The 27,629-nt window shown below is 41.3% G+C and overlaps 1 protein-coding gene across 3 annotated transcripts in view; it reads right to left on the bottom strand.

Moving 5' to 3' along the window:
- The window catches only part of LOC143125382 (uncharacterized), an 84,156-nt gene that overhangs the window by 18,072 nt on the left and 38,455 nt on the right, over positions 1-27,629 (bottom strand). For all 3 annotated transcript variants that reach the window (XM_076286789.1, XM_076286788.1, XM_076286790.1), the window contains 2 exons: positions 11,294-11,341; positions 11,010-11,184 (listed from right to left, as the gene is read on the bottom strand). In XM_076286789.1, coding sequence (XP_076142904.1) covers positions 11,010-11,184; positions 11,294-11,341 — 223 coding nt within the window. The remainder of the gene's footprint in view (positions 1-11,009; positions 11,185-11,293; positions 11,342-27,629) is intronic.

Raw genomic sequence — 27,629 nt, 5'->3', positions numbered from 1 at the left:
GTCAACGATACCCGGGGCACCGAAACACCAGGGCACATGAAATTTGGTGGGTATGTAGCCCCACTAGACTTTTACGGAAAAATTTCGTTTGGTCCCCGGGGGCCACTCCCCCTCCGCGCTGGGCCCCCCGAAACCCAAAAAATGCAGTTTTTCCTCAATAACTACCTGAACCGTGGCACCGAGGATGAAGAAATTTTTATGGTATGTTGGTCTCAAGGGCCCACATCAACTTAGCCCATAATCACTCATTTGTGATTTGCACCCCCCCGGTAAAAAATGAAAATGCAATATCATTCTGCTTTAATCGCCCCTCTCTTCAGTAAAGACGTTCAGAACTGCACCAAATTTTATGTGTATGATTAACCTGACATTCTCTGGGGGTATGCCAAGTTTCGTAGAATTTCATCCATGGGGGGGGTCTAAAAAATTAAGTTATGTGTACATTTAGTGACTCTACACTCATTGGCCTGTAGATGGTGGTGCACACATATACACATGCACACACACACACAGGCACCCACATACTATCGGTATTAGAACGGCCGATACATAATTACAAATTCAGTAGGATTAAAAGAAAGCCAAAATAAATATTCATCATCATCATCATGGCTGCATTTCCAGTATTGGCGATAAGTAGTCGTTTGTCCACTAGATGGCGCATCGTTGCAGTGAGACGTAATTTTGTTGGAAGTTAATCTTAAATGGGTTGGAAAGACACTATGCTTCCTACAAGGACAAGACTGTAGGCTACAGTAGTTTACCGCAGAGAACGTCTAAGGGTAGGATGATTTCTGCATGACATGTAATTCCCATTTCCTCTTGAAGCCGAAATAAATCTGAGAATGTTTATCGGACATGCTTGTTTTTTACTGCAGGTAGGCTACGTTAATCCTATCAATAGCAGAACGTAGGTAAAATAATGTTACCGTTAGCATGGTTGAGTGATGGAGGCCAATTTGATTATTGATGTATTTGTAGAAAACCATAAATGCGTTTATAAGCTACCAAGCAAATCGATAACAGCACTAATTGTATCTTTCGACTGTCATCTCATTTGCTTATGACCATAACCTAGGCTACTAACAGGAGCTAAGTGAGTTAGCCACAACACGTTCGCTACGTGATGGTTTTTTAATGGAAAATATATAGGCTACCTGAAAGATAACCTGTCTATGATCCCGTGATGATCTACAATCTCCATTTAAACCAGATGTTTTAGAGCGCACGTTGAGATGTATTCAGGGCAGGGCTGTACCTACACATATTTGTTGCACGTGCTACAAAAATCATTCTTTGCGATGAATGATTTAGTACCAACGTTACAAGGGTCAGATACAGTTTTGCCTATGGCTATTCCGTGAGACTGAGGCGCTTTTTGTTTGTTCGAAGTGCTTGTTTAGGGTGTGAGAGGGGAGTCGATGTGCTTTGATTCCAGCTTGGTAGTTGTAGTCTATGCGATTAAAAAACACGTGTGTGTGAAGTATCCAAACAATGATAACGCTTTCATTATGGCTGCTTTAGCCACAGACCTTGAGCTACTGTACAGTGGGTTGGGTTCCGTTTAGAAGTGTCCACTTCATTCGCCCTTTCCGTGATTCACAGCTACGTGAAATGTATTACTACTGATATGCAAAACTATTAACTTTTTCGCCAAGAGGTGGCAGCTTGATACTGTAAGGTGTAAGCCATTGGTTCCAACGGAGATTTTATTTGGGTCGCCAGCATAGCCTAGCGACAATTTGTGTTGTGTAATAGGCCTAGCATAGGGCCTACCTTATATAGCTTATAGTTTGTTAACAGTCACGGTTTTGTCATAACTCCCTCTATGCATTTTTGCATTTAGAATAGCTCTAAAACCGGGGGGCGAACACGTCGCAGGGGGGGCGCCAGTGCGTGGATATCTCAATCGCAAAATTAAACAATATTTCTATCGGGCGCCTACCATGGACTAGGCTGGGTGAAAATCAAAAGATTGCGTCAAAAGATTGAGCTTAACCATTGACCTCATGGTTGCAAAATGCAAGGGAACATGAATCAGCATATTATTTGCACAAACAATAACGGAGAGTAGCTCTTCAACTTTGCCCGTTAAAATGTGTATGAACAGTCTCGCAACGCATTTCATGAAGGCCCTTTGGACATGTCAGTTATTTGCACCACTGGGAAAAACGGCATTTTGTTTTAGACTACTGGTATTTCATTTGTGCATTGACAATAAAGCTGAATATCATTTGAACTAGATGACTAAACTTATGCATATGTAGAAGAAGAAACATTCACAAAAATCCATGACATGACCTCTCTTCTTGATAGCTGTTGAAAACTGCATGGAACTGACAGGGATTGTTTTGTTTAATAATAAATAAATAAATACATTATGCTGCTACCTTCTGCTTTTCCCAAATACAATGTAGCCTACAGGTGTACCTTTCATCAGTCCAGTTGCAATGGATGGACTGTGATGAACTGCCCTACTTGTGATTGTTTAGAGATTTTAAAGGTTTTATAACAATGTTACAGATTTTTTGGCCCAGAAACAAATCTATTCACCTTTGCAGCGCCAGTAGGCTACTTTGTGTGCGGAATGTGTGCAAACACACATTTCAAACAAGCATACACAAAAGTTTCAAGAGTGAGGAATGGAGTAGAAGATGGAGACAAATTCATTAATATGATTTATTTTCGCGGAATGGATGTGCAGGACTGAGCGGCGGTCATATTTTGTACCGCTACGCGGTACATCTAGTTTTAATTGTGATAGCCTTATAATTATTAACATAGGTTATAGGTACTCATTGTTTGATTATTTTATTGATAGACGTTTGATGAATAGCCTAGGGCCTACTGTAGTTGATTGGGAGTGGAGGGGCAAGGTTTCGAAGGTATTTTCAACTACAATATTAATATTGGTATATCATACTATGTGCATATTTGCAGTGGCAAGCGCTTTCTTATTGACGTTGCGTTCCGAGACAAGGAAGCACTCACACATGGGTGCATACGTAAATTTGCATTCAGTTGGTCTACCACGCCTACTCCTGCTGTTTTACAGAAATAGCCATGATTCCCCATTCCAAAAAGGACAACTTTACTTAATTGTTAGTCTATGTCAAAAGCCGTTGTTCACTTTGTGTGAATGACGCTATTTTCCCCGTCTTTTTTATTCCAACCGTGGGCACTTTGGAGCAGAAACGAGAACGCGCACACATCCTGAATTACTTACACCTGGCTTGACATAGTCGCTCCTACTCATCCTGGATTGGCATTAGTGAAACGAGTTGAGCTAGGATGACCAGACAACGCTATGTCAAACCTCGCTTTATCACTTATCTTGGATGTCTTAATTCTGCCTTTGTGAAATACCCCTCTGCTCTGTCATTAGCCCGTTATTGTGCCTTCCAATGCCAAGTAGCAGTGCTAGGTTGGTTTATGGTCAGGGTGAGTTAGTTGGTTGTTCATCCCCAGTTTGTTTGTTTTCTGCTTTTCCCCTCTCCTACCCTGTCGGCACTGGCCTAGTCGGCCAGTGTTTTTGAGCAGCCCTCTTAACCACCCGCTCGAGGGCTGCCTCAGTTAATGTTCCCCTCCTGATTTTTCTCCCTTTTACTGGTTTGAGTTTTACTATTTTTATTTGTTTCCTCTTGTCTCTTTGCCCCTCCTAGCTGTGACCTATTGTAACATTCTGCTACAGGGGCGCAGGAGGCACGGGGGACGTGGGGGATGTGTCCCACGCAGTGCTGAAGAGACAGCCGTCGTCCCCCTCACTTTTGATAAGGAAAAAAAGCCTTATATACGCTAAATAAATAATAACCTATAGGGTTTGCGCTAACTATGTAAAACTCCCCATTAACAGCATCACATCACTAACCACAGCCATCTACAGTACTGTAAGACTGCACAATCTCATATTCACTCTGTTGGATATCTGAAGCCAGTTTTTCTACTAACAACCATCATTAGAGATGCTTTTCGTTTGGAGCGGCATACTGGTAGGCCATCAAAAGCATAACATTTTCGGTTTGGTTTGGGATCTAATTTACTTTTGGACTGTTTGATTATATTGCTAAATGTTGGGACTGATGGGCACTGAACTCTGGGAGATATTTGATGGTTCACTGTTATGTTTCATGCAGTTGAAAAAGTGTCGGGATTTCCACCGCTGTTTATTGCGAGACAAGGCAGCCATTCATTGAATAGGGGTTGTGCTGTAATAGAAACCTTTTTGCGTAGCCAAGTAGCCTAAATTGAGTTATTGTTTAATTATGCATGATTTAGTAGGCTACTTTTTATTAAATTCGTAGGCTGGAATGCCTTGAGTCACGCAACAATTAAATGTAGTAGGCTTCAGCCTCTGGCAATTATAGCTCGAAAGGGGCGGCAAGACAATGAGCTTGAGAACGTGTGTTGGAGACCCATGGAAAACGACTTTATTAATCCAACCAACAATATAATAAAATATTAAGAAGAGGTGTTATTTCATTGACTTAAATCGAAGCAATGTCTTCTAGTGCTGGTGGACTGATGGTAATTGCTGGTATGGTATAGGCAAATATGGGAACCTGCCTTTATTTGTCCGGCCAGGGCTCGAATTACGCATGAAAGCAACAAAGTCAAAAACCTGAGGGGGTCTCTCATATCTGAAGGTGTCTGGCATTGTAATTTAATCTTAAACAACCGCTCATTATCCATCCCTGTGCGATCTCTTACCATTAAAGACGTTAAATTAAAATATAGGCTACGGGAAGTAGACCTACACTACGCTCTTGAACGCAGCATGACACTTCACCACCACACCACTAGACTATATGAGCAAACCGTATCGATTTGACAGCACTCGCAAATCTGAAGAAGTCACCCTGCTTTGGTGTGAGTGTTTTGTCTATTTGCATAGGCATTCATTGGGCTAGCCTACGTGGTTTGATACGTGCTGAAAAGTCCTGTTTGCTGTTGAACTTGCGCTTTACCTATTCTATGTTGATTGACAAAGCCATACATTATGGCCTATAATGCAGCCTACAATGATTGTGTTGTCTGATGATCTAGCTATCCTCTGCCATTCAGAGCTCCGGAAAGTTCCCAGCTATTTTGAAACACCTGTTAGTAATCTCTGATGTCGGAATATTCAATGGCTACCCGACAATATCTCAGTGCAAACTCCAAAATTGTTCGTCTATTAATTTTCCACGGTTCAACACATTAGCCTACTAGAACATAGTTTGGCTGGCTTTATTCATTTCTGCCAGTTAGTGCTTTTTCCCCTGTGTATAAGTTACACTACATGCATTATTGTGTTTGACACTGAGGATAGCCTATCTGAGACGGTGGTCTGGTTTAAATGAGTTACGTTGTGAAATTGAGAATATGGCACAGACTCGTTTAGTCTATTTCTTTGTATTGTGAAATTTAAATGAGATATGGACTATTATAATCAATAATATGTTGAAATTAATTAAAAGTAATCAATTTCTATGAAAAACCTATGTCTGTTGTATGCGTGTGTCAAGGTAAAGCCTAGGCCTACCGTGCACATATCTACTGCGCAAAAGCGCCACTTGCGCCTAGGCTATTTCATTGTATCGCCTTGTTAGGCTACGCGCGGGGTGTGTCAACTTATTATGAGATAGAGAGACCCCCTTAAAGACAAAAAGATAATTCGAGCCCTGTGTCCGGCTATAAATAGAATCAATCCCGGGCATAATTTGAGGATTTATGGTAGCCTATCTCCTGCTCAACATGACATTAGCTGTTATGTTTATTGATAACAAACTCAACTAGCCTACTGATCAACTCGTTTTCACTAGCCTAACTATAAAATACAAGTGTATATAGGCCTACCCAAAGTTTTTGTTCTAAGACATTTATTTCAAACATAATTTCAAGACACAAATTGGATACTTCAGTTACCTTGGTGCATAAATCCCAGAGAGTAGGCGACCACACCCCAGGGTGATGGGCCTTTCTTACGCGTTCAGTGTGGGGTATAAACAAGCTGAGAATTTAGCGGTGTCACGTCTGGCTGTCACAGACATGGGGAGCTCTTTGAAGCTTGGGAAAATGTGGTACAGTTACTACAGTAACAGTATTTTATTTTACTTCTTATGTAATATATATTTTTTTCAATTTTATAAATGCTTTGTTTAAATGCTGTTGGAACAAATAGTTGATTATAAAGGCAACTTTCTGTTGCAATTTTCTGTGTGTTCTAGACTGGTAACTTGTTAAGCCAACATGTTCTAACATTGCATAAATATTAACTGCAGACACATAGTGGAGAGTTGATTTGGTTTATACCAGACAATTTAGGTACTGTAGGCCTAACTAGGCTATTTGATCATGTAGTCTATGTTTGGATCATAGGCATGATGATTCATTCATGGCTTCATAAAATATCAACATCATGTTGTTTAAGTAGAATTGCACATAGCAAAAAGCTGGTCTGAGGGCAGATCTGGCATTGTGCTCATCTCACAGTTTTGACAATTTTAATCAAACAATATTTTGAAAACAATCAATGGTATTATCTTAATATTCTGGCAAGTTTAAAATATGATGGTCGAAAGTGGGCCAGAGGTGGCAATCCGATATCTGGAAATCTGATTTCACTATGGGTTTGTGTTCACAATTTGGTCCCCCTCACTTTCAAAATATCTCCTGCGCCCCTGTTCTGCTAGATAGCCAATGCCTGTATAGCAGTAGGCTCCTTCTTAGTATATGCCCTAGTGGCCAGTGTGGGTTTCAAACCATTTCATGAGTGTTCTTTAGTGTGATTGATTACTCACTCCTGATGATTGCAGTGTAGTGGCACTTGTGGGTGCGTGTGAGCACAGTTTTGTTCCCTCCTAGTCGAGCGACTGTATGGTATTTTGCTAACTAGTGCTTAAAAGAGTCACAGCTGTACGCAGGTATTTTCCCTGTCCTTGTCTTTGTGTTATCCCCAAGTTTATTGAGTTATTATTGTTTGTTTCTGTTCTGACATTTCCCCTGACCAAGTATCCTTTCCCCCTCCTGGAGCAGTTAAAGAGAAATAAAAAGCAACAATTATTGACCAAAGCTCTCTGTTCCCATCCATTTATTTGGGTCACCTGCAACACATTTAAGGTCCACCTTGTTACATTTGTATGTCTTTTTGGGTCTTCTACGATTTCCTAACAGGAAGATAAGGTATCTCTCCTGTGATTTTTCATCTGTCTTTTCTAAGACTTGGGTTAGTGTGACTTGATACTGAAAGACAGTAAAAAGGTCTCCACTCTTTAAAAACCTAAGCAAGAAGTAGCCTATAACCTGTGTCTCTAGATAATCTCTAGGGTAAAACATCTTTGCACGTTAGCCAACTGTCCAAGATCTAGGCGTAGCTACTCCTTATTTTATAGCATCCCAATAAATCCTCTAGTCTACGGAAGCCTGATCAACTTGCAAGGAGGATATATAAAATAGGAGTAATAGGTTATCTGTGGCACAGAGGGAAGACGTGCAACTTTGCTCGACAGTAGGTCCCTGCTACCTACAATAATGAAGATATCCAGGGGTCTTTATGCCTCGACTAAGTTGATGTTGCCTATAAACAACAATTCATGTTCATAGAAACAACAAGGTCAATAAGACATAATAGATTTCATACCTGTGTTGCAGCATGTAGCCTAGCTGTCTAGCTAGGTTTACAATGCAATCCAATGTCCTAAAATACTAGCATTTCGCCTGTCAGCTAGCTAAAAAGATCGAGTGCTTAAACTAACATATATACATATATAATTTTTTTTTTTTTTTTTTTTTTTATATTTAGTGGTGTATGTGCTCTGACTAAGTTCGTGTGGCATATAAACCACAATTCGTGTTGATTCCAGTGCCAATGTTCGTGTAGAAACATTTTAATCACATACAAATTTTTCGTGTTACAGCTCAGGTAGTCTCCGCCATCTTGGTCAGACTTTTTTGTAACTCCCGCCTCCAGACACAAAGACGCAGACCTGATTGGTTCTCGAATGGTCCTCATTTAAATAAAGTTAAACTTTGGCCAACTTTGTTTTGCCTGCCTTGGCGATTCGCTTTCATTTCGCCCAACCAGGGCGAATTTCGTCTCCATAGACCCAGAGCCCGTTTACGGAGAGCCGGATCACTCCCTATTAACTCCATTGTACCTGCAATCTGTTGCAGTTCCGCTAGGGGCGATCACGAATAAGTGCAAAAACAATGGGGGTCTATGGAGCTAGACGGCTAAATTTGTCTCTTTCACCTGGTTGTCGTTGAAAAATCGAAGATTTGATTGTGGTTTCTGCAAGCTCACTATGGATTATAGGTCAAAAGTTGAATGAACGAGTACTTACTTCCTTTCGATTTCTTACAGGTTGGGTCGTTGTTGCCCACAACACACTAGCATTCTGCTAATGAATGACGTCATTGACACATTTGAAAGGCTTTTTAGAACCAATAAGTGACTCAAAATATACTCAGCGGTGTGTATTTTCTCTGTCCCCTCTTTTGCGTGCAACATTCAAATTTCTGGGCAAAAAATTATATCACGAGAAAAGTGGATTTGAGGAGTACAGCTCCATAGACCTCCATTAATTCTGCACTTATTCGTGAGCGCCCTCATGTTGAACCAGAAAAGGAACTGCAACCAGTTCAGAAACCGGGAGTTTGCCGAGAGTGGCGGTTCTCCCCTTATTTATGATGGTATATTGGTTGCAAAAGTGGCGAGCACATTTAACTGCAGATTTTGCATGTGCACACTAAAGTCATCAATGTGTAACAGTAAAGTTGAAGTTGTACGTATTTTTTTTATATCTTGTTAACACAAAATAGGGGCTACGGGTTCACAAATCCTTTTTACAGGTACACAAATCCTATCCTGTGAGTCACAACTTTCAAGAGTCATGCACTCGACACTTTTGCTCCAATCGTTGCAGTGCAGTTGGTGCGAAACACATTTGCACATCCGTGTTTCATAATCTGAGAACATGCACAACATTCGTGCATTTGTAAACCCAAATGTGAACTCATGCATCCTAAGTTGTGCATCTGTGAAATAATTTCTCATTTATAAAATTCTACAGATCGCTTTGATTTTCTTGCACGACTACAAGTCAATTGATACAAGTGCTCGAATCTGCTTCTACGAGTGACAATACTTTTGCTCCTGGCTAGGTGATATAATAGGAGCAAAAAGATTTGTATGTGTGCACGTCGAGCGAATCGATCGAGAAAACAAGGCGGCCGGATCTGGATCCTGGATCGCGCTCAGACTACCATTACCCGTAGCCCCTATTTTGTGTTAACAAGATTTAAAAAAAAATATGTACAACTTCAACTTTACTGTTACACATTTATGACTAGTGTGCACATGCAAAATCTGCAGTTAAATGTGCTCGCCACTTTTGCACCCAATATACCTTCATACTTATTAGACATTCTCTGAAAGACCTCTCCAGAATAAGTCCCACCTCCGTAACTTCCGTATGCATCCAACTTCCGGTCGTCAAATGTCTGTGGGAAATAACCATAGACAGTAAAAGATATGGACAGAGTCATCACGTAGACGTCAATCGAGGCGGGTGAAGCAAATTTCAACCGTTTCCTGTTGGTCGACGAGGCTTTCTGCGCAGGCTCAGGGGACGTAAATGTAACGTAGGCACGTAGTCTGACTCGTGTAACTCTTGTGATAGCTGCACCGAGAGATTGGGTATGTAGCCACTTACTTCGTTACCACCATGTCTACATTACTGTTGTAAAAGTCCTAGTTGTTCGTAGATAAATGTGATTAATATAAACAGCACTCGCCACATTCATAGCCTAGGCTACTGTCAATCCATCAAAACTTCGCTGAAATGTTGTGCTCCGATGCTTTCGTTCTTATCCAGAGAATACGGTTATTTTGCTCCTGTGCGACGCTTTCACCCGCTCTGGTTGTATGCTTATTACGTCACTTTAGCATTGATTTCGGAAAAAAGTTTATTACTCAGCCGGTAGGTGACAAAGTAGAAAAAGCTGGTGGGCCGATTGGCCTACACACTTCTGCCATCTAGTTTCCACTGGATTTTTTGATTGTCGGTGCCGTTTAAGTAGTAAACGATTATTAATGCTAACCGGGAGCTAGTTCCGATGTACGCGGGCGGAGGAGGGCGTTAGATCTTGCTCACAACCAACCAGTCACAACCTAACGTGATGGTCATTTTCACATGTGATTCATGCGTGTTTTCAGTGGTCTATAAATGTAAATCGTTTGCAAGATTCAGCCTCTTTTCAACATGACTTAACTTTGGTTTGACTGTGCGAGTTTGTTGGCTGTTATTGAGATATTTGAAAAAGAAAGAAATTGCCGATGAAGACACTAAAGACATGACGAGATGAGAGTTTTTTTCACGTAACGTTTTCAGAATGTATTAACAACCTATCAAACATGATTTCACGCAGGGTTAGTGCCACCTCCGTAGACAGGCTCTGGTGTCACAAACTCCATTTCGGTGAAGACAAACTATGAAACATTGCCGTTGCTATGCAACCTTGACTGGGGGAGTCGCGGCGTCTGAAGCGTGCGTTAGCTTAGTGCTTCTTACTTATATATTTCTACTTTAATGGCACCGACAATCAAAAAACCCAGTGGAAACTAGATGGCAGAAGTGTGTAGGCCAATCGGCACACCATTTTTTTTCTACTTCGCCACCTACAGATGTTTTACCGGTATGATATTTCGAAACGCCATGTTATTTCCCATAGATATTCGACGCCCGGAAGTTGGATGGATACGGAAGTTACGGAGGCGGGACTTATTCTGGAGAGGTCTATTCAACCTCAATGAGAGCGACGCGAAATTTCGGTGTGTGAAACACACCGTAAGGTTTCATCTGAGAAACGTCTGACGTTGACTAGGTTCTGGGGGTTACCTGCAGGGGGCAACACAATACTCGTATGTAAGCTATTAATGCTACATAATTCTTCAGAATAAGTCAAACAAATAAAATAATATATCACTCTGTAAATAAAATTCAATCAAAGCTAATCAAACTCAAACGTACCTTCCAGCTAAGGGCAAAACCTTCATTGGACTTCATTGTCCTTTTCAAACTTTGCCTATTGTTGAGGCGCAGATCTTCATACATTTCTTGAAGTCTGGATTCATTGCAAGGGTCTGAAAGGTCCTCAAATACATCTCCTCTGCTTCCCAAATCGTTTATTATCTCTGTAGTCACTCTGAGAGGATGAAAAATGTATAGGAATGCTATAACGTAAAATGTTATTGTTGTATTAAAATAAAATGTTAATAATACAAAATGATAAATATTATGATGCTATACTTTACCGCTTGTGGAGGTTTTCATATTTCCTTTTCATTTTCTCACATTCTTCTCTAAAACAAACAAAAAACTGTCTTTAGACTGGAGGCTAGATTTGTCTTTTCTATACAAATATAAAATATATACAGTTAAGAACAACATTATTCATACCCCTGGAAAATATTGATTCAATGTTGATTTTCTCTTGACCAATATGTTTGTTCTGACTGAAAATGACACTACCACATGCCAAAAAGTTGTAAGACAATGCGGTAGAAACATGAAATCCAAAAAATAATCGTTTTTATCTTTTTTAACATTTCTATGAAAAATGGCATGTCCAAAATTATTCATACCCTTTTTAAATAATCAATAGAAACATCTTTATTTGTCATCAAAGCTCTTGAAATGGTTCTTATAATACCTACCAAGCCTCTCCATGTTTCCACAATGATTGTAGGCTACACCTTTTTAGCAGCAATCTAGGTTTTGAGGCAGGAACGATTATTTGCCATCACTTTGGCCTTGTGCTAACTTTTTTGACTGATTGAGGTCTGGACTTGCAAAGAGTCTGGCCTAGATCCATAGGCAAACGTTTATTTCCGGGTGGGAGGGCACAGTTTGAGGTATAAAATCATTGGAGTTCCTTTGAACCGCTTTGACCCAATCACTAACAACCGGCGTTTCGTCATACAGAGAAGTTTCTCTACATCATGCCCATAACAAGCAAGTGTGCATCTTATCAGCAAACAGTCACACGTTTCATCTGCGTAACTCTCGCCAAAATGCATCATATGGTGTTTTGTGAATGTACCCAAGTCAAACTTTCATATAAATGCATAAGTATGTCCAAAGCGCCACTTTTAAGCTTGTATGCGTTTTCGGGTGAAATTACCTTTTGAACGGTAATCCTATAGGGCCACTACTTTTTTAATACAATCGCGTCAAAATCGCTATTTTTCAAACACTATATAAATTAAATTTAAAAAGTCCAATGTGCTTGAGGGTGATCAAGCATAAGACGCTTATAGTGACAGGGCCGGGACTGGTAAGGTGCTCAAGGGAGTGAGTGTCATGGTGAAGGTGCAAAAAGTAGTCCAACATTAGTCCAACAGTGCATTTCATAAGTGTAAGCCCTATTTGCTCCCTTCGTTGATGTATTCCAAGGTATGACTAAAGTTTAGCTGATGATATAACATCCTACTCGACTGTAACTTCATTCGTGACACTCCTGTTAATAGGCTAAACTAGAAAGAGCTAAAATAACTCACACCAACCTTATTTGCGCCTTTTATTCACATTTGCTCAAAGATTTAGATAGATAGATAGATAGATAGATAGATAGATAGATAGATACTTTATTGATCCCCAAGGGGAAATTCAAGGGTCTCAGTAGCATACAGACATCACACACAACATGCACTTACAGCGTAAACATAATGGTAAACATAAGTATAAGTATAAACATATAACTAAAATCCACTGTACAATAAAGACAGTAGAAGATAAGACAGATATAAAACTAACAAAACTAAATACACTATATAAATTAAATTTAAAAAGTCCAATGTGCTTGAGGATGATCAAGCATAAGACGCTTATAGTGACAGGGCCGGGACTGGTAAGGTGCTCAAGGGAGTGAGTGTCATGGTGAAGGTGCAAAAAGTAGTCCAACATTAGTCCAACAGTGCATTTCATAAGTGTAAGCCCTTTTTGCTCCCTTCGTTGATGTATTCCAAGCGGTCTGCTTTGGGGGCGGGGACGTAGTAATTGAAACACCATGCCTGTGTAACGTAATCACTCTCAGGGACGCCCTCTGTTCGCTGGTTGGTTCGGCTACCCAACTACCGAAGTAAACAAGGGCGAATCAACCTATTCCAGACGGAGTACTGTAGGGAAAGAAATCAAGCGGAAGTACATAGGCAGACAGAGGCCAGGCTAACCATTAACCATTTCTTGCCTTGTTTGGCTGTATGTTTTGGATCATTGTATGAATTAATGGTCCAATGATGCCTATTGGGGCAGGTCTCTTGGCACACTGCCTGATTTTTTTCCTCCAGAATTTCAGTGTAGTCTCTTGCTTTAGTGTTACCATTTACTTTGAGAAGGTCACCAGGGGGGTATTCCATCAACCTCGCTAAAGGCCAAACCTGGCTTATTTCGATAAGTCTCGCTAATTTTAGTGAGTCCCGTTCCATTACTGAGGTTAACGTGAATCCCAGCTTGGTAACTATGGGAATTTATGCCACAGAACTAACCTGGTCTGTAGCAGGTTAACTTTCAAGCTAAATTAAGCTGTAAAAAACAAACAATCAGTCGGAAAACGAGTCCAAAAAGATGGTTCTGTCAACCTGTGCTTTCTTCACCTGTAGCCTACAACTTCAAAAATAGAATTACAAATGTTTTTTTTCCGACAGTGTCACCAAGCATGGATTTATATTCACTAGTTCCAAAGAATTTATGAAAATTATGCGACTTAAAATGTTTTAACTTGACGTGTGTGGTTCTAGTAATCTTGCTACTCTGCCTCATTTGCGATCTGTGGTGGTGTAATGCATAGCGAGACGGCGTAGTAAAGGAATCACATTTGTGCGTGTTCTCAGGTTCGCTTCCCGCACCAAGTATATACATCTCGTCATTCTGATAATGGCATTTTTAGTTATAGCCTATTCTTTAATGAAAGACATGTTGTACAATTGATGAAGGGTCATGCACATTTGGCAGCCTGTGCTGTGACAGTGAATTGGCTACGCCAGTGGGCTACATTATATCTGATGCAAGCCAAAGGTATAATTCTGTAGCCTGTAGGCTATAGGCTACTAATTAAAACTGCTTCATGTGTCTATGATTGTTCATGAATGTCAAATCAACGGTGTGATACACAGATTAAATATTGAATGACAAATTGAAAGCCATTGCATTTCATATATTTCACTAATTATAGCCTAGTAGGCTATATAATAATTATATTTACACTTTGGCAGAACTATGAGACTTATCGGAGACAATATTATGACGTTGATACTAATTATATAGGGATTTCAAAGTTTTTTCTCTTCTTTTTTTTTTCCTCGTCATCTACTTCCTGAATTCCCGCGCTGGACCCCCCGAAACCCAAAAAATGCAGTTTTTCTTAAATAACTACCTGAACCGTGGCACCGAGGATGAAGAATTTGTATGGTATGTTGGTCTCAACGGCCCACATAAACCTAGCCCATAATCACTCATTTGTGATTTGCACCCCTCCGGTAAAAAATGAAAATGCAATATCATTCTGCTTTAATCGCCCCTCTCTTCAGTTAAGATGTTCAAAACTGAGCTTGGTCTGGCGAAACCCAGACTATGGACCTCATAGTTGCAAAATGCAAGGGAACATGAATGAGCATTTTATTTGCACAAACAATAACGGACAGTAGCTCTTAAACTTAGCCCGTTAAAATGTGTATGAACAGTCTAGCAACGCATTTCATGAAGGCCCTTTTGGACATGTCAGTTATTTGCACCACTGGGTAAAACTGCATTTTGTTTTAGACTACTGGTATTTAATTTGTGCATTGACAATAAAGCTGAATATCATATGACCTAGATGACTAAACTTAAAGTCATGGATTTTTGTGAATGTTTCTTCTTCTACATATATCTAGAAGAAGAACCATTCACAAAAATCCATGACATGACCTTTCTTCTTGATAGCTGTTGAAAACTGCATGGAACTGACAGGGATTGTTTTGTTTAATAATACATAAATAAATAAATACATTATGCTGCTACCTTCTGCTTTTCCAAATACAATGTAGCCTACAGGTGTACCTTTCATCAGTCCAGTTGCAATGGATGGACTGTGATGAACTGCCCTACTTGTGATTGTTTAGAGATTTTAAAGGTTTTATAACAATGCTAAAAAATTTTTGGCAAGTGCTACAAATCTGTTCACCTTTCACATTCCAAACAAGCATACACAAAAGTTTCAAGAGTGGGGGGATGACGTAGAAGATGAAGACAAATTCATTAATATGATTTATTTTCGCAAAATGGATGTACAGGACTGAGCGGCAGTCATATTTTGTACCTCTATGCGGTACATCTAGTTTCTTTTATGACCACCTAGGCCTACACCTAGACAATAATTTGGAGTGAACCCTTTTAATGTAAGAAGGCTATGCCTACAGTATAATTTTGAATAGCCTATGCCAAAGTTGTTTTTTGAGTTTATACTATTTATTCATTCACTCTATTATATTTCTCTAACTGGGGTAACTATACAGAAACTCAGCAACAGCACATTGTTAAGTCCACATGTCTCTTTTTATTCTTCTCCCCCAAAACTTCATGTGTCTCTGTGAACTCCTGCATGTAACTTCATACTACTGCACCCTAGTGGTGGCTCCATAAATGCAGGATACAACATCCCTCCACCCTTAGATATGTGACACCCTCATCTGAAATAACAGACCCTTTAACACAGTGGTCCCCAAACTACGGCCCGCCAACTCATTTTGGGTGGCCCCCCAAAACATGTCCGTGGTATATAGCATCTGGCCCGCACGGGAGTACGACATCGTCAAACTATAACCTCCGTAATTTCCCCATTCATTCTCTATGGCGAGTCTTAACAATACACATGTAATACTCTTTTTGTCCACTGGTGGTTGTTTTGGCGCTGTTTCGAGTTTGCCATCGAAAACGGAATGAAATGTAGGCCTACCTGCAAACAATGTAAGAGGCCTATGCTGACTGCATCAGTGCTCAAAGTATTCTAAAAGTTTATCAATTATTTGTTAATAACTAACTAACTTCTATTCAAGTCATATTTCTGGGACTTTCTGGGATAATTATTTCTATTTTTTATTCACACGTTCAAATGTTCATACAGAGTTCAAAGTTCTCATCAGGTGAGTGAAAGTTAGAATGGTGGTCATTTCAGATGTGTTTGCCAGCACTTCATAAAACTCTCATAGTTTGATAACTTTAAATTATTTGTAGGATATTGCTTGTTCACAACTTTAGCTATGTATGCAAAGAAACAGAGTCTTTTTATTAGTATTATTTCATTTGAGCTACATTTTACACTGATATGGCATGGTGGCAACATAAACACAGCTAGCAATGGTATTAAATTGCAGTGATGATTAAATGTAATGGAATATTCAACTAAGGTAGACTGCTGTTGTTCACAGCACTAAGCTATTTATGGTTAATATACTCCGAGTCTCTGGCCCTCTCTTAGAGCCAGGCATACTCTTTCTGCTGTTAAAGAATGTGTTGTGTTGTATGTATGCTGCTGAGACCTTGAATTTCCCCTGGGGATCAATAAAGAATCTATCTATCTATCTATCTATCTATCTATCTAGTGAGCTGGCCCTCGGAAGAAAACGTTTGGGGACCACTGCTTTAACACCACTAACATGACATAAATCAATGCTAACTCAGAGTGGGGGTAGACTGCCCCAGCTCTGGTGGACTCAGAACGGGGTTTATTCTGCCCCAACAGTTCTGGCCACTCTAACTACAAATCAAGTTTTTCAGGAGCCTTCCTTGTCCTACATGAACGACGAGGGCTCCCCAACAGCTGGCTCTTCTACTAGCGGTAGTGGAGTCTGCTCCACTGTACTTTCATCACCCTCCGTGATAGCACTAGGCCTTTGTCTGTGCTCCTCAGGCTCTGCCTCCGGCAGCTGTGCTGGCTGTTCAGCTCTCGGGGCATCAGCATCCCTGTCTGCTTCAGTGTCTTGTTCGTGGACTCTGTGTAGCTGGTGGAGACCCTCTAACCCCCTTCTCGCTAAAAGGTGGTCCACATGGCGCCTGAGCACCTGGCCATCCACCTGGACGTTGTAGCTGAGAGGGCCGGTGCTAGTCATTACCACTCCTGGTACCCATTTCTGATGACCTGTAAAATCCCTCACCCACACTTCAGAGCCCGACATCAGTGCCCTGTTAGGTCTGGTGCAGTTCCCCCTACAGATCATGCGTTTTTGGCTCTGGAATACTTTGGTCTGAGTGTCTGGCTTTAATAGGTCCCATCTTGTTCTGACAGGACGCCCAAACAGCATCTCTGCTGGTGACCTCCCCGTAGTTGCATGAGGTGTCAATCTGTATGCTGCTAAGAACCTCAATATGCGTCACGATCCTATGGTTTTCTTCAGGGCCCTCTTTACCGTCTGCACTGCTCGCTCAACTAAGCCATTTGTGGATGGCTTGTAGGGGGCAGATGTTATGTGCCTTACACCATTTGATGACAGAAATCCCTTAAACTCTGCACTTGTGAAGTACGCCGCATTGTCTGACACTATCGTGTGGGGAAGGCCGTAAATGCTGAACATCTCCCTTAAGTGCTCGATTGTAGCTGTTGACGTGGCTGACCTGACTGGGGCCACTTCCAGCCATTTCTCCCCCAGAAACGGACCTGCATAGTCTATGTGAATGCGTGTCCATGGCTTGCCAGGCCATTTCCAAGGAGATACTGGTGCCTGGGGAGGAGTGTCACGTACCTCTTGACAGATAATGCAGGCATGCACTTTCTGTTCTATTTCATTGTCCAACCCTGGCCACCACATGTGACCTCTGGCTGTTGCCTTCATCCTCGAAATTCCCGGGTGTGGCTCATGAAGTTCATCCAGCAGAATTTCACGAGCGTGTGGTGGAATCACCACACGAAGTCCCCAGAGCAGGATGCCATCTTCCACACTGAGCTCTACTTGTCTTAAAAAACGGCCTCAAAGCCTCAGCTGGGAGGCCATCCCTCTGACGAAACGGCAAACCTTTGCAAGTGCAGGGTCCCTTGCGGTCCACAACTTCAGCTGCTGGCTGGTAATAGGGGTTGTCTGAAGCTGTTTTAGTAAGCATGTCAGCTCGGCTGGTCTGTTTGTTTCCTTGGGCTGGAAGGGGAAGTCTGCTGAGACCATCAGCATTTGCAATGGTGGGTCCTGACTTGTATGCGAGGACATACTGATATTGAGCCAGCAGTAGAGCCCAGCGCTGGAGACGTGGTGAGGCTGCCGGTTGAATGCTCTTAAGCTCCCCAAGGAGGCCCAGCAGGGGCTTGTGGTCTGTTTGTATGGTGAATCCACGCCCGTACACGTATTGGTGGAACTTTTTCAGCTGCTGAGAACCCCATCCCCACTTTACCTCAGCCTTTAAGAGGCCATGCAGAGGGGCCAACACTGTGGACAAATCAGGAAGGAATCGGCCATAGTAATTAATCATTCCCAGGTAAGCACGCAGTTCGGTAACATTTTTGGGCTCTGGTGTCTCCCTTATAGCTCTTACTTTCTTTTCCAAGGGTTGGAGACCAGTGGCAGATACCCGATGTCCTAAATATTCAACCGCTGGAGCCATGAATTCACACTTAGTCCTTTTTAGCCTGAGACCTGCTTCCTCTAATCGTGTCAGGACCTGACTGAGGGTTTGGAGATGGGCTTCTTCTGATGGTCCGGTCACAAGGACATCATCCAGATAAACAGTTGTGTGTTGAATTCCTGCCAATAAGTTCTCCATTGTCCTCTGAAAAATTGCACAAGCTGAAGAAACTCCAAAAGGGAGACGCAAATCTTCAGCTAGAACCAACTGTTGGTAGGCATGGGACATGTCTAGCTTAGAGTAGCTTGTGCCCCCAGCCAGTGTAGCAAAAAGCTCCTCTATTCGAGGTAGAGGGTACTGTTCTAATCTTGAAGCTACATTTGCGGTTAACTTATGGTCTCCACAAATCCTAACAGTACTGTCCAGTTTCATCACAGCCACAATGGGCGCTGACCACTCAGAGGGCCAGATGTACGTACATTTGCGAACGTAGCGGTATCAGCGTCATGGACACACCGCAGATTGCGAACGATGTCAGACCCAAGTTTCCGTCGTATTTATCAATCGTTCAATCCTTAGTGTAAACTGCGCCTTTATCCGCCCATAAACGCAATTTACGAACGTCCACAACTGAATGGCAGTGCCTATACACAAATCCGGCAAGCGTTCTGTGGAGGCTGCCATCTTGTGGCGACGCCATTACTGGTATGTTAAAGAACCGCCGTGATAACGCACCCTCAATGACAGCTACAGCCAGGCAGTATGGCTTGTTGGGTTGATGATGTTAGACAGTGGCCTCCGGTCACAGATGAAGGTACAAGCGATCTTACAGATTATTTATGAAAATAGCTTAGAGTAGAGAATGAGGGAATACATAATTGGGACTAGGTTGATATTATATCTACTTAACTACTGTAGCTCTAACGTCAGCAATAACTAGGCAACGAGGAAACTATAAAAATATCTGTCCATTTGGCAACAATAAATAAATGAATGGATATTTAAATAAACAAATTCATGTTATTCATTTGTGACCATTGTTTATATAATTTTCACATTTCAAAAGGAAAGGGTAAGGTACAGCTAACTGCTATCTGTGCAAACCGTATGGTAACGTTAGGCTACCAGACAGGGGCAGTCGTATTTTGTGTATCTCACATTTTTCTTTTGTTCCAACTGGTAATTTTATTGCTGCTATTGGAACAATTGAAAACAGAACATGTTTTCCCACTCGACATTATAAAAGAAGTAGTGAGACAGTCGTAAATCGCGGGCTGTTATCCCATTGGACGCAACGAATCCAATAGGAGGCACTGGCGCAATGCTACCCAGCAACAGTTCAGTAATGGCGCCCGCTTACTTCCGGTAGTTTCGCCGGATTCGTGTATATACAAGCGCCGTTGAATGAAGTTAACTGATGACAACATTAAAAAGAATCAAACGTTTAGCGATCATGTAATAATACCATACATGATAAGATGTAAACAAGCAGAGAGATAATAAAGATCAGTAGTTCTACTCAAACTACTTGTGCACATAGGCTATGGAAGATTGGTCAAATCTAGTAAGTAGGAAAGTTTAAGTGAATGACGTGAAAGTGAAAGTAAGACATTCGAAAGGCCAACGAAAGTTAAGGTTGCTTTTGGTAGTACAAATACTTTCACCACAAAAACTGGTGCTCTAAATAGTGATTCTGTTGTCTTTGAAAGGTTCTCTTATTGATGCATTGAACTGCAATTTGGATTAACACCTGCTTTTCAAGGCGGAAGTATTTAGGCGCAGAATAGACGTGCGCTTTCAGGAGCAGTCTTTGTACATACCGCGGAATACATAATTAGGTGCCCTTTACTCTTTCCCCTCCCATCTTTTTACGCTAAACTCCCACTTTCCCCTGGATCCTCCATTGAATGCATATGCATGACATTAAAAACGCAATCTGCCACTTTCAGCTCCTGCGACAGGCAGTTTGCGCTTTTACATCATTGCGGCCTGTTTGTACATACCTCGCAATGATTTTACACGCACGTTGCGAAACAAATACGCCTGAAGTGGGCGCAAAAGCGTTTCTGGCCCAGAGTGTCAATGGTTGTTCAATGACCCCTGCTGCTTGTAGTCTGTCAAACTCTGCATCAATCTTAGATCACATCGCGAAAGGCACAGGCCTGGCCTTACAGTAGCGAGGCTTGACAGATGGGTTAACATGGAAACACACTTCCATACCTTTTAAGGTCCCCAGCTCATCTCTGAAAATCTCAGTATGTTTTGAGAGGACGTTTTGCAGCGCGTTATCTGACACCTTGAAGATTGGCTTGAAAAGTTCTTTCCAATTGAGTCGTAACACGCCCATCCAGTCCCACCCCAGCAGATTTGGACCCCGATTTCGAACCACCAGTACATCCAGAGTGGCTGTCTGGCCCTCATAGTAGACATTCACAGTCATTTTCCCTTTTACTTCTACCTTCTCCCCCGTGAAAGATCTCAGTACCACTAAATGCCAACCCAGGTGCTGCGGCTTGCATTTTCTTGAAACAGTCCTCCCCTATGACTGTGCGTGATGCTCCTGTGTCTACTTCAAATTGCACTGGACTGTTGTTCAACTTGACTGTAGCCACAATGGGGCCATGCGGCTTTCCTTTCAGTGCCATTAGATAATCAGTCTTTTCCTCCTCTTCCCCTGACTCTTGAGATGGAGGAGACTCAGACATAAGGTGAGCGGCTTTTGGGTCCTGCCTCCTAGCCACTTTACCTTTGTCTTGTTTACGCCGCATACACACTCGGGCTATGTGACCCACACGTTTATGAAAGTGGCACACTATTTCCTTAAATCAACACGAATCAGCTGTGTGCGCATCTCCACAGCGATAACAGGTTACTGGTTTTGTAGGTTGTCGTGTTTGTGTCATGGACCCCGAGTTTGCTACTTGATTTACTTGAGAAGTAGGCTGCAAGGTTTGTGCACCTTTATCTGCTGCTTCCACTGCTATTGCTTTATCAAGGGCAGACTTCCATGTTAAATCAGACATTGCTAGCAGGCGGCGCTGTGTCTGTTCACAACCTATGCCCCAAACAAACTGGTCTCTCAAGCGCTCTTCTAAAGTAGCACCAAGCCCGCAATGTGTGGCTTGATGTTTTAATTTTACCACATAGGATGAGACAGCCTCCCCTGGGGCTTTTGTGCAGGAGTGGAATTTAAACCTCTCCACAATTTTGTTCGGTTTTGGATTAAAATGTTGACCCACACGTTTGACCAAGTCTGTATACTCAATCTCACTTGGTTTTGATGGGGCTATCAAGTCTATTATTATTCCATACAGAGCACTGCCACACACAGAGAGAAGAATGGCCCGTTTCATTTTTGCATCTGTTACCTCATTAGTTTCAAAGTAGAATTCCAATCTTTCCACATATCTACTCCAGTTCTCTGATTCTGGATCGAATGCCTCCACTTTTCCGAAGACAGACATTATTGCAGCTTCCTCCACTTCAACTTCACTATCAGCACACTTTCATGGGGCTAACTACTTGCCTTCTTTGAGTAGCCTCGATGCAGACCTTTTTCAGTGCAAGGTAAGTCAGATCAGCATGTTTTATCCTCGTCGCCAAATATTATATTTCTCTAACTGGGGTAACTATACAGAAACTCAGCAACAGCACATGTTAAGTCCACATGTCTCTTTTTATTCTTCTCCCAAACTAAGAATAAAAAAACTCACAATTGATTTCAAACCATGATCATTGTTGTTTTAATTTATGCTTTCATTATTTTCCAATTTATGTAGTACTAGGCAACTTTTTTTTCTGTCAATGTTGAATTTGATGACTTTCGAAGTAAATCCTTTAGATAGCGCTTGCAAATTGAACAGAAATCGTGTAGTATTGCCTTGATTTTACGACACATATCCTCTTTTCGTCAGTCTACTGTTTTGGTCTACTTTTCTACCTTGTGCAGAGATGAAGCTGACCTAAACCTCGCTTGAATAAACGAGATGCCGCTAACTTGAGTTAATGGAACGGCTTCAGCCCCAAGTGAAAGTCTACGCTAGAGGCAGAGTCCAGACCTCAATCCGTCAAAAAGTTAGCACAAGGCCAGAGTGATGGCAAATAATCGTTCCTGACTGAAAACCCGGATTGCTGTTACAAAGGTGTGGTCTAGAATCATTGTGGAGACATGGAAAGGCTTGGTAGATATTATAAGAACCATTTTGAGAGTTGTGAATGCAAATAAAGATGTTTCCATTGATTATTTGAAAAGGGTATGAATAATTTTGGACATGCCATTTTTCATAAAAATGTTAAAGATGAAAACGCTTCTTTTTTTTAATTCCCCCACAATGTTTTACAAACATTTGGCATGCAACAGTGTCATTTTCAGTCAGAACAAACATTGATAAAGAGAAAATCAGCATTAAATCAGTATTTGCCAGGGGTATGAATAATTTTGTTCTTAAAGGAAAATTGTTTGATGAAATAAAACATTGAGACCATTCAACAAAGCACACTGGGTAACAATAACACATTCAACACATGAACTGGTTGCTATCGACTCATCTCTAGGCTTCCTCAGTCATTGTAAAGCTGCCGAAGCTGAACATTATCCAAAACTCAATTTCTCAGATGAGCGTCAATTTGGGAGCGTGCATGCTACCACTCCTTCCTTTTCAAATGACTTGAAAAGGCTGTTTGCACAATTTCACAAATAATCACAGGGACCGAAACATACCTTACATGCCAACTTTTTCCAGGTTTATCACGTATTTTAACTTTCCCCCGCTGTCTTGCTGTTTTAATATTTTCCCGTAGAATATCCCATATTAATACGCTCATAACATTAGTCCTGCCATCTAGCCTGTCTCTGTGTTGTCCTGTTGTTACTTGTTACCTGTTGTTACCCTTCCAGCGAAACAGATGTCTTCAAATCATCGTTTTGCTTGCTTGAATGCGAACTTAAGAGTGATGTTAACCTATTTAAGTTAACGGTGTGGTTGTCGTGAGAGCACAATTGCGCTTGCAGTGTTCGGCCGTATGTCTATGTGCGCACCTGCCTACCATCAGGCTACTTAGCTACAAGTACACAAATAATTTCCCCTGTTTTATATTCACTCAAGTTGGCCTACCATAACTTACCAACTCTACACTGTAGACCATAAACTGGCTATTTATGTGAAATAACCAAATGTATTTGTTCAACTTTATGAAGCAGAATTATGCACTGCTACTTGGAACGTAACACATTTTTGTTTGCGCAGGAGAGAGAATGACAGTGATTAACAAATTGCACTTGTTGCTGGTTACCAATAAATACTATATATTTTTTGCGCACAACAAAAACAGAAAGGATGGTGATAGCAAAGCTAGAGATGGGCAGGAACAGGTAAATTGGTAGAAATGCTTGTCAAAACGTTAGGAGCTGGATGTGTGGATGAATGAAGCACAAGTATGCTATGTTAAGCATGTACACTGTTTAAAGTTAGGCTACACGGTAAACTAAAAGTAAACCAAAGGTAAATTTAGCATTTTTAGGGCTGTATAAAGTTGACCAAATGAATATAGGCTATAAAGTAGGCTGCTTTCTTGCTCCAACCCTTCCAACGTTAACTGGGAAATCTCCCTTATTTTCAATGTTCAATGTTGACAGCTATGGAACGAAAGATAACGTTATATGGCGATAGAAATCAACAATCAAACAAGCCACTTTGATTTTTTGCTGTTTTCATAAATACAAAAGTTGGGTGACCACCCTCCTAGACAAAAAAAAGTTGGGTGACCCTCCTCTCAACAAAGAATAAAAAGACATGACCCTCCCCTATTTTCCTCTGGTGGCCCCTTCAATAAATAACAAACAGTCCCTAAAGACAAACCTGCGCTCACGTTTAAGGGCAATTCCGCGCAAAACTGTCACATCCATAACGTGAAACTTCACCTCACTGAATATGAGCCAGCCAGACTCCAAGGCCATCACCAAATCTAATCTCTGGTAGGCTTATGTTAAATTTTGCCAATGACATGTCAATGAAAATTAAGTGCTGTGTTGTGAACTATGATGTTACTTTGCATACTAGGGGCCCTATCATGACATTCTAAAGTGCATCGTCACTCGTCAAAAGTCTATTCAAATTTAGTAGGATGTCCAGTTCACATTGGGAGGGGTTTCGTTCTCAAAAGTGGAGCGCATGGCGTAACAAGGTGTTCCTAGGTCTTTTAATCAGTCATATGGGTGTGTTTGGGGCGTAACATCATTTTAAACCAATGAGAATGACATCTGTCATTCCCTTTAACGGCGCAACGCGCGATATGTCAAATAAATGCATCGGTATTTTGGCATTCAACGGCGCATTTGAAGGAGGCTGCTTGCGAGACCGTATGGAATAGTCATTCTTAAACCATGCTTTACTAAAACCTAGCATAGCCTTCACGCATTTGCACTCGTCTATTATTTGAACTCATTGGCAAAGTGAAACTAACTTCACCAAGGAGTCAGTCAACGACAAGACAGTTATATGCAGTTACTTTCACTATTGACTGACAATGGGTTACCATAGAAAACATAGGCTGGAAAAAGCAACACTTACCCTAATGTTGCTCAAATGACTAAATAAAACAACATTTATCCTGCAGAGGAGTTGCTTATATCTCGTGACAGTGCGTCTTCAGCTGTGCTCCATACTTGTCTCTCGCCTCTCCCCTAATCACTTTTAACCGTCATTACCAATTTGCAAATGATGGTGAATAACTACTCATCATGAGATGTACAGTATTTCATAATATCTTTATTCTAATTATGTTTACCATTGTAATCGTGCAATTTGTAATGCTTTGCATGGACGTGCGCTGGTGTGCGTTCATGAATGATAGAAGGATGGTGCGTGCACCTGCCAATATGACTGTTGACATGCGCTCTTAAAATAGCATATGAACAACTCGCCATTGACTTCTGACCAGGTTTAGGTGGTGTATGATAGCGATTTTTAGACAATGCGCCAGGTCCCTCCCTAGGTTGTTAATTGCCACACCCCTGGGCGCAATGCTTAAAAAATAAAGGTGCAAAATAACGAATTCAACTTCGCGCCGGTGAATAACGAACTTTACGCCATGCGCTGGTGACCGAAAATACAGCCCTAGGACACTGGGAAAATAGGGGGGGGGGGGGTTTAGCCTACTTGGGAAGCCTAAGGCCTATACTTCTGTCATTCCACTTTACATTTCAAGTTACTTGCACATTACTTTTAAAACTAGTAGAAAATGTATTAAAAAATCCTCTGTTGAATAAAATTAACTGTACGTTAAATAACCAAACTTTTTCTTGTAACCGTCTTTATGTGACTCTTCTGAGATTAAAAAAAATAAATTTGGTAAAAGTGGCTCTCCAGTCAAAAAAGGTTGCCGACCCCTGCTATGGGAAATAACATGGCGTTTCGAAATATCATACCTGTCAAACATCTGTAGGTGACAAAGTAGAAAAAAATGGTGGGCCGATTGGCCTACATACTTCTGCCATCTAGTTTCTACTGGATTTTTTGATTGTAGGTGCCGTTAAAGTAGAAAGATATAAGTAAGAAGCACTAAGCTAACGCACGCTTTGGACGCCGCAACTTCCTGAGTCAAGGTTGCATAGCAACAGCAATGTTTCATAGTTTGTCTTCACTGAAATGGAGTTCGTGGCAACAGAGCCTGTCTACGGAGGTGGCACTAACCCTGCATGAAATCGTCATGTTTGATAGGTTGTTAATACATTCTGAAAATATTACTGTTCTGATCAAGGTCATGCAAAATAAAGCTATCGACTCAATACGACTCTGCCTCTGATTCCTAGTCTGCTTATCATTATCTGTTTTTCGTGAAAAAAAAATCTCGTCTCGTCATGTCTTTAGTGTCTTTGTCGCCGATTTCTTTCTTTTTCAAATATCTCAATAACAGCCAACAAACTCTCAGCACAGTCAAACCAAAGTTAAGTCGTGTTGAAAAGAGGCTGAACCTTGCAAACGATTTACTTTTATAGACCACTGAAATCACGTGAAAATGGCCATCACGTTAGGTTGTGAGCGAGATCTAACGCCCTCCTCCGCCCGCGTACATCGGAACTAGCTCCCGGTTAGCATTAATAATAGTTTACTACTTTAATGGCACCGACAATCAAAAAATCCAGTGGAAACCAGATGGCAGAAGTATGTAGGCCAATCGGCCCACCAGCTTTTTCTACTTTGCCACCTACAGAGTTTGACAGGTATGATTTTTCGAAACGCCATGTTATTTCCCATAGACATTAAACGACCGGAAGTTGGATGGATTCGGAAGTTACGGAGGCGGGACTTATTCTGAAAAGGTCTATTTGAGCAAGGCTGAAGCTAACTCCACATCGAATCGCTCTTCCTAGCCTTTTCCTCGCCAATGTTCACTCCCTGGTGAACAAAATGGATGAACTGCTTATGGCCTGCAACATCATGATTTTCATAGAATCTTGGCTTAACCAGAGAGTGTCTAATAAGGGGAGAACTTCCACTCTCGGAAAACTTCCGGTTTCTGAACTGGTTGCACTTCCGTCCACGAGTGCAGAATGAAGGAGGTCTATGGAGCTGTACCCCTCAAAATCCACTTTTCTCGGGAAATATTTTTTTTTCAAGTAATTTGAATATTGTATTCGAAAGGGGAGGCAAAGAAAATACACTTGGTTGAGTATTATATTTTTTAAAGTCACTTAATTGTTCTAAAAAGCCTTTCAAACGTGTCAATGACATCATTCAACAGCACAATGCTAGCGTGTTATGGGCAACAAAGACCCAACCTGTAAGAAATCAAAAGGACATAAGTACTCGTTCATTAAATTTTTGACCTATAACCCATGTTGAAGTTATACAAACTACAATCAAATCTGAGATTTGTCAACGACAATCAGCTGAAAGAGACAAATTTAGCCGTCTAGTTCAATTGACTCCCATTCATTTTGCACTTATGGCGATCGCCCCCAGTGGAACTCTGTTGGAACTGCAACCAAAATTCGGTACAATGGGACTTAATACGGAGTGGCCAGGCTCTCCATAGACGGGCTCTGGCTTAACAGTGAAACACACA

This window comes from Alosa pseudoharengus, unplaced genomic scaffold, assembly GCF_046254945.1.
Source record: "Alosa pseudoharengus isolate Yale_2024_CS ecotype anadromous, Long Island Sound unplaced genomic scaffold, YU_APseudo_1.1 YU_APseudo_1.1_scf_16, whole genome shotgun sequence".
NCBI lineage: Eukaryota > Metazoa > Chordata > Actinopteri > Clupeiformes > Clupeidae > Alosa > Alosa pseudoharengus.
The sequence above is the reverse complement of the archived record's forward strand: the minus strand, read 5'-3'. Positions and strand labels throughout refer to the sequence as shown.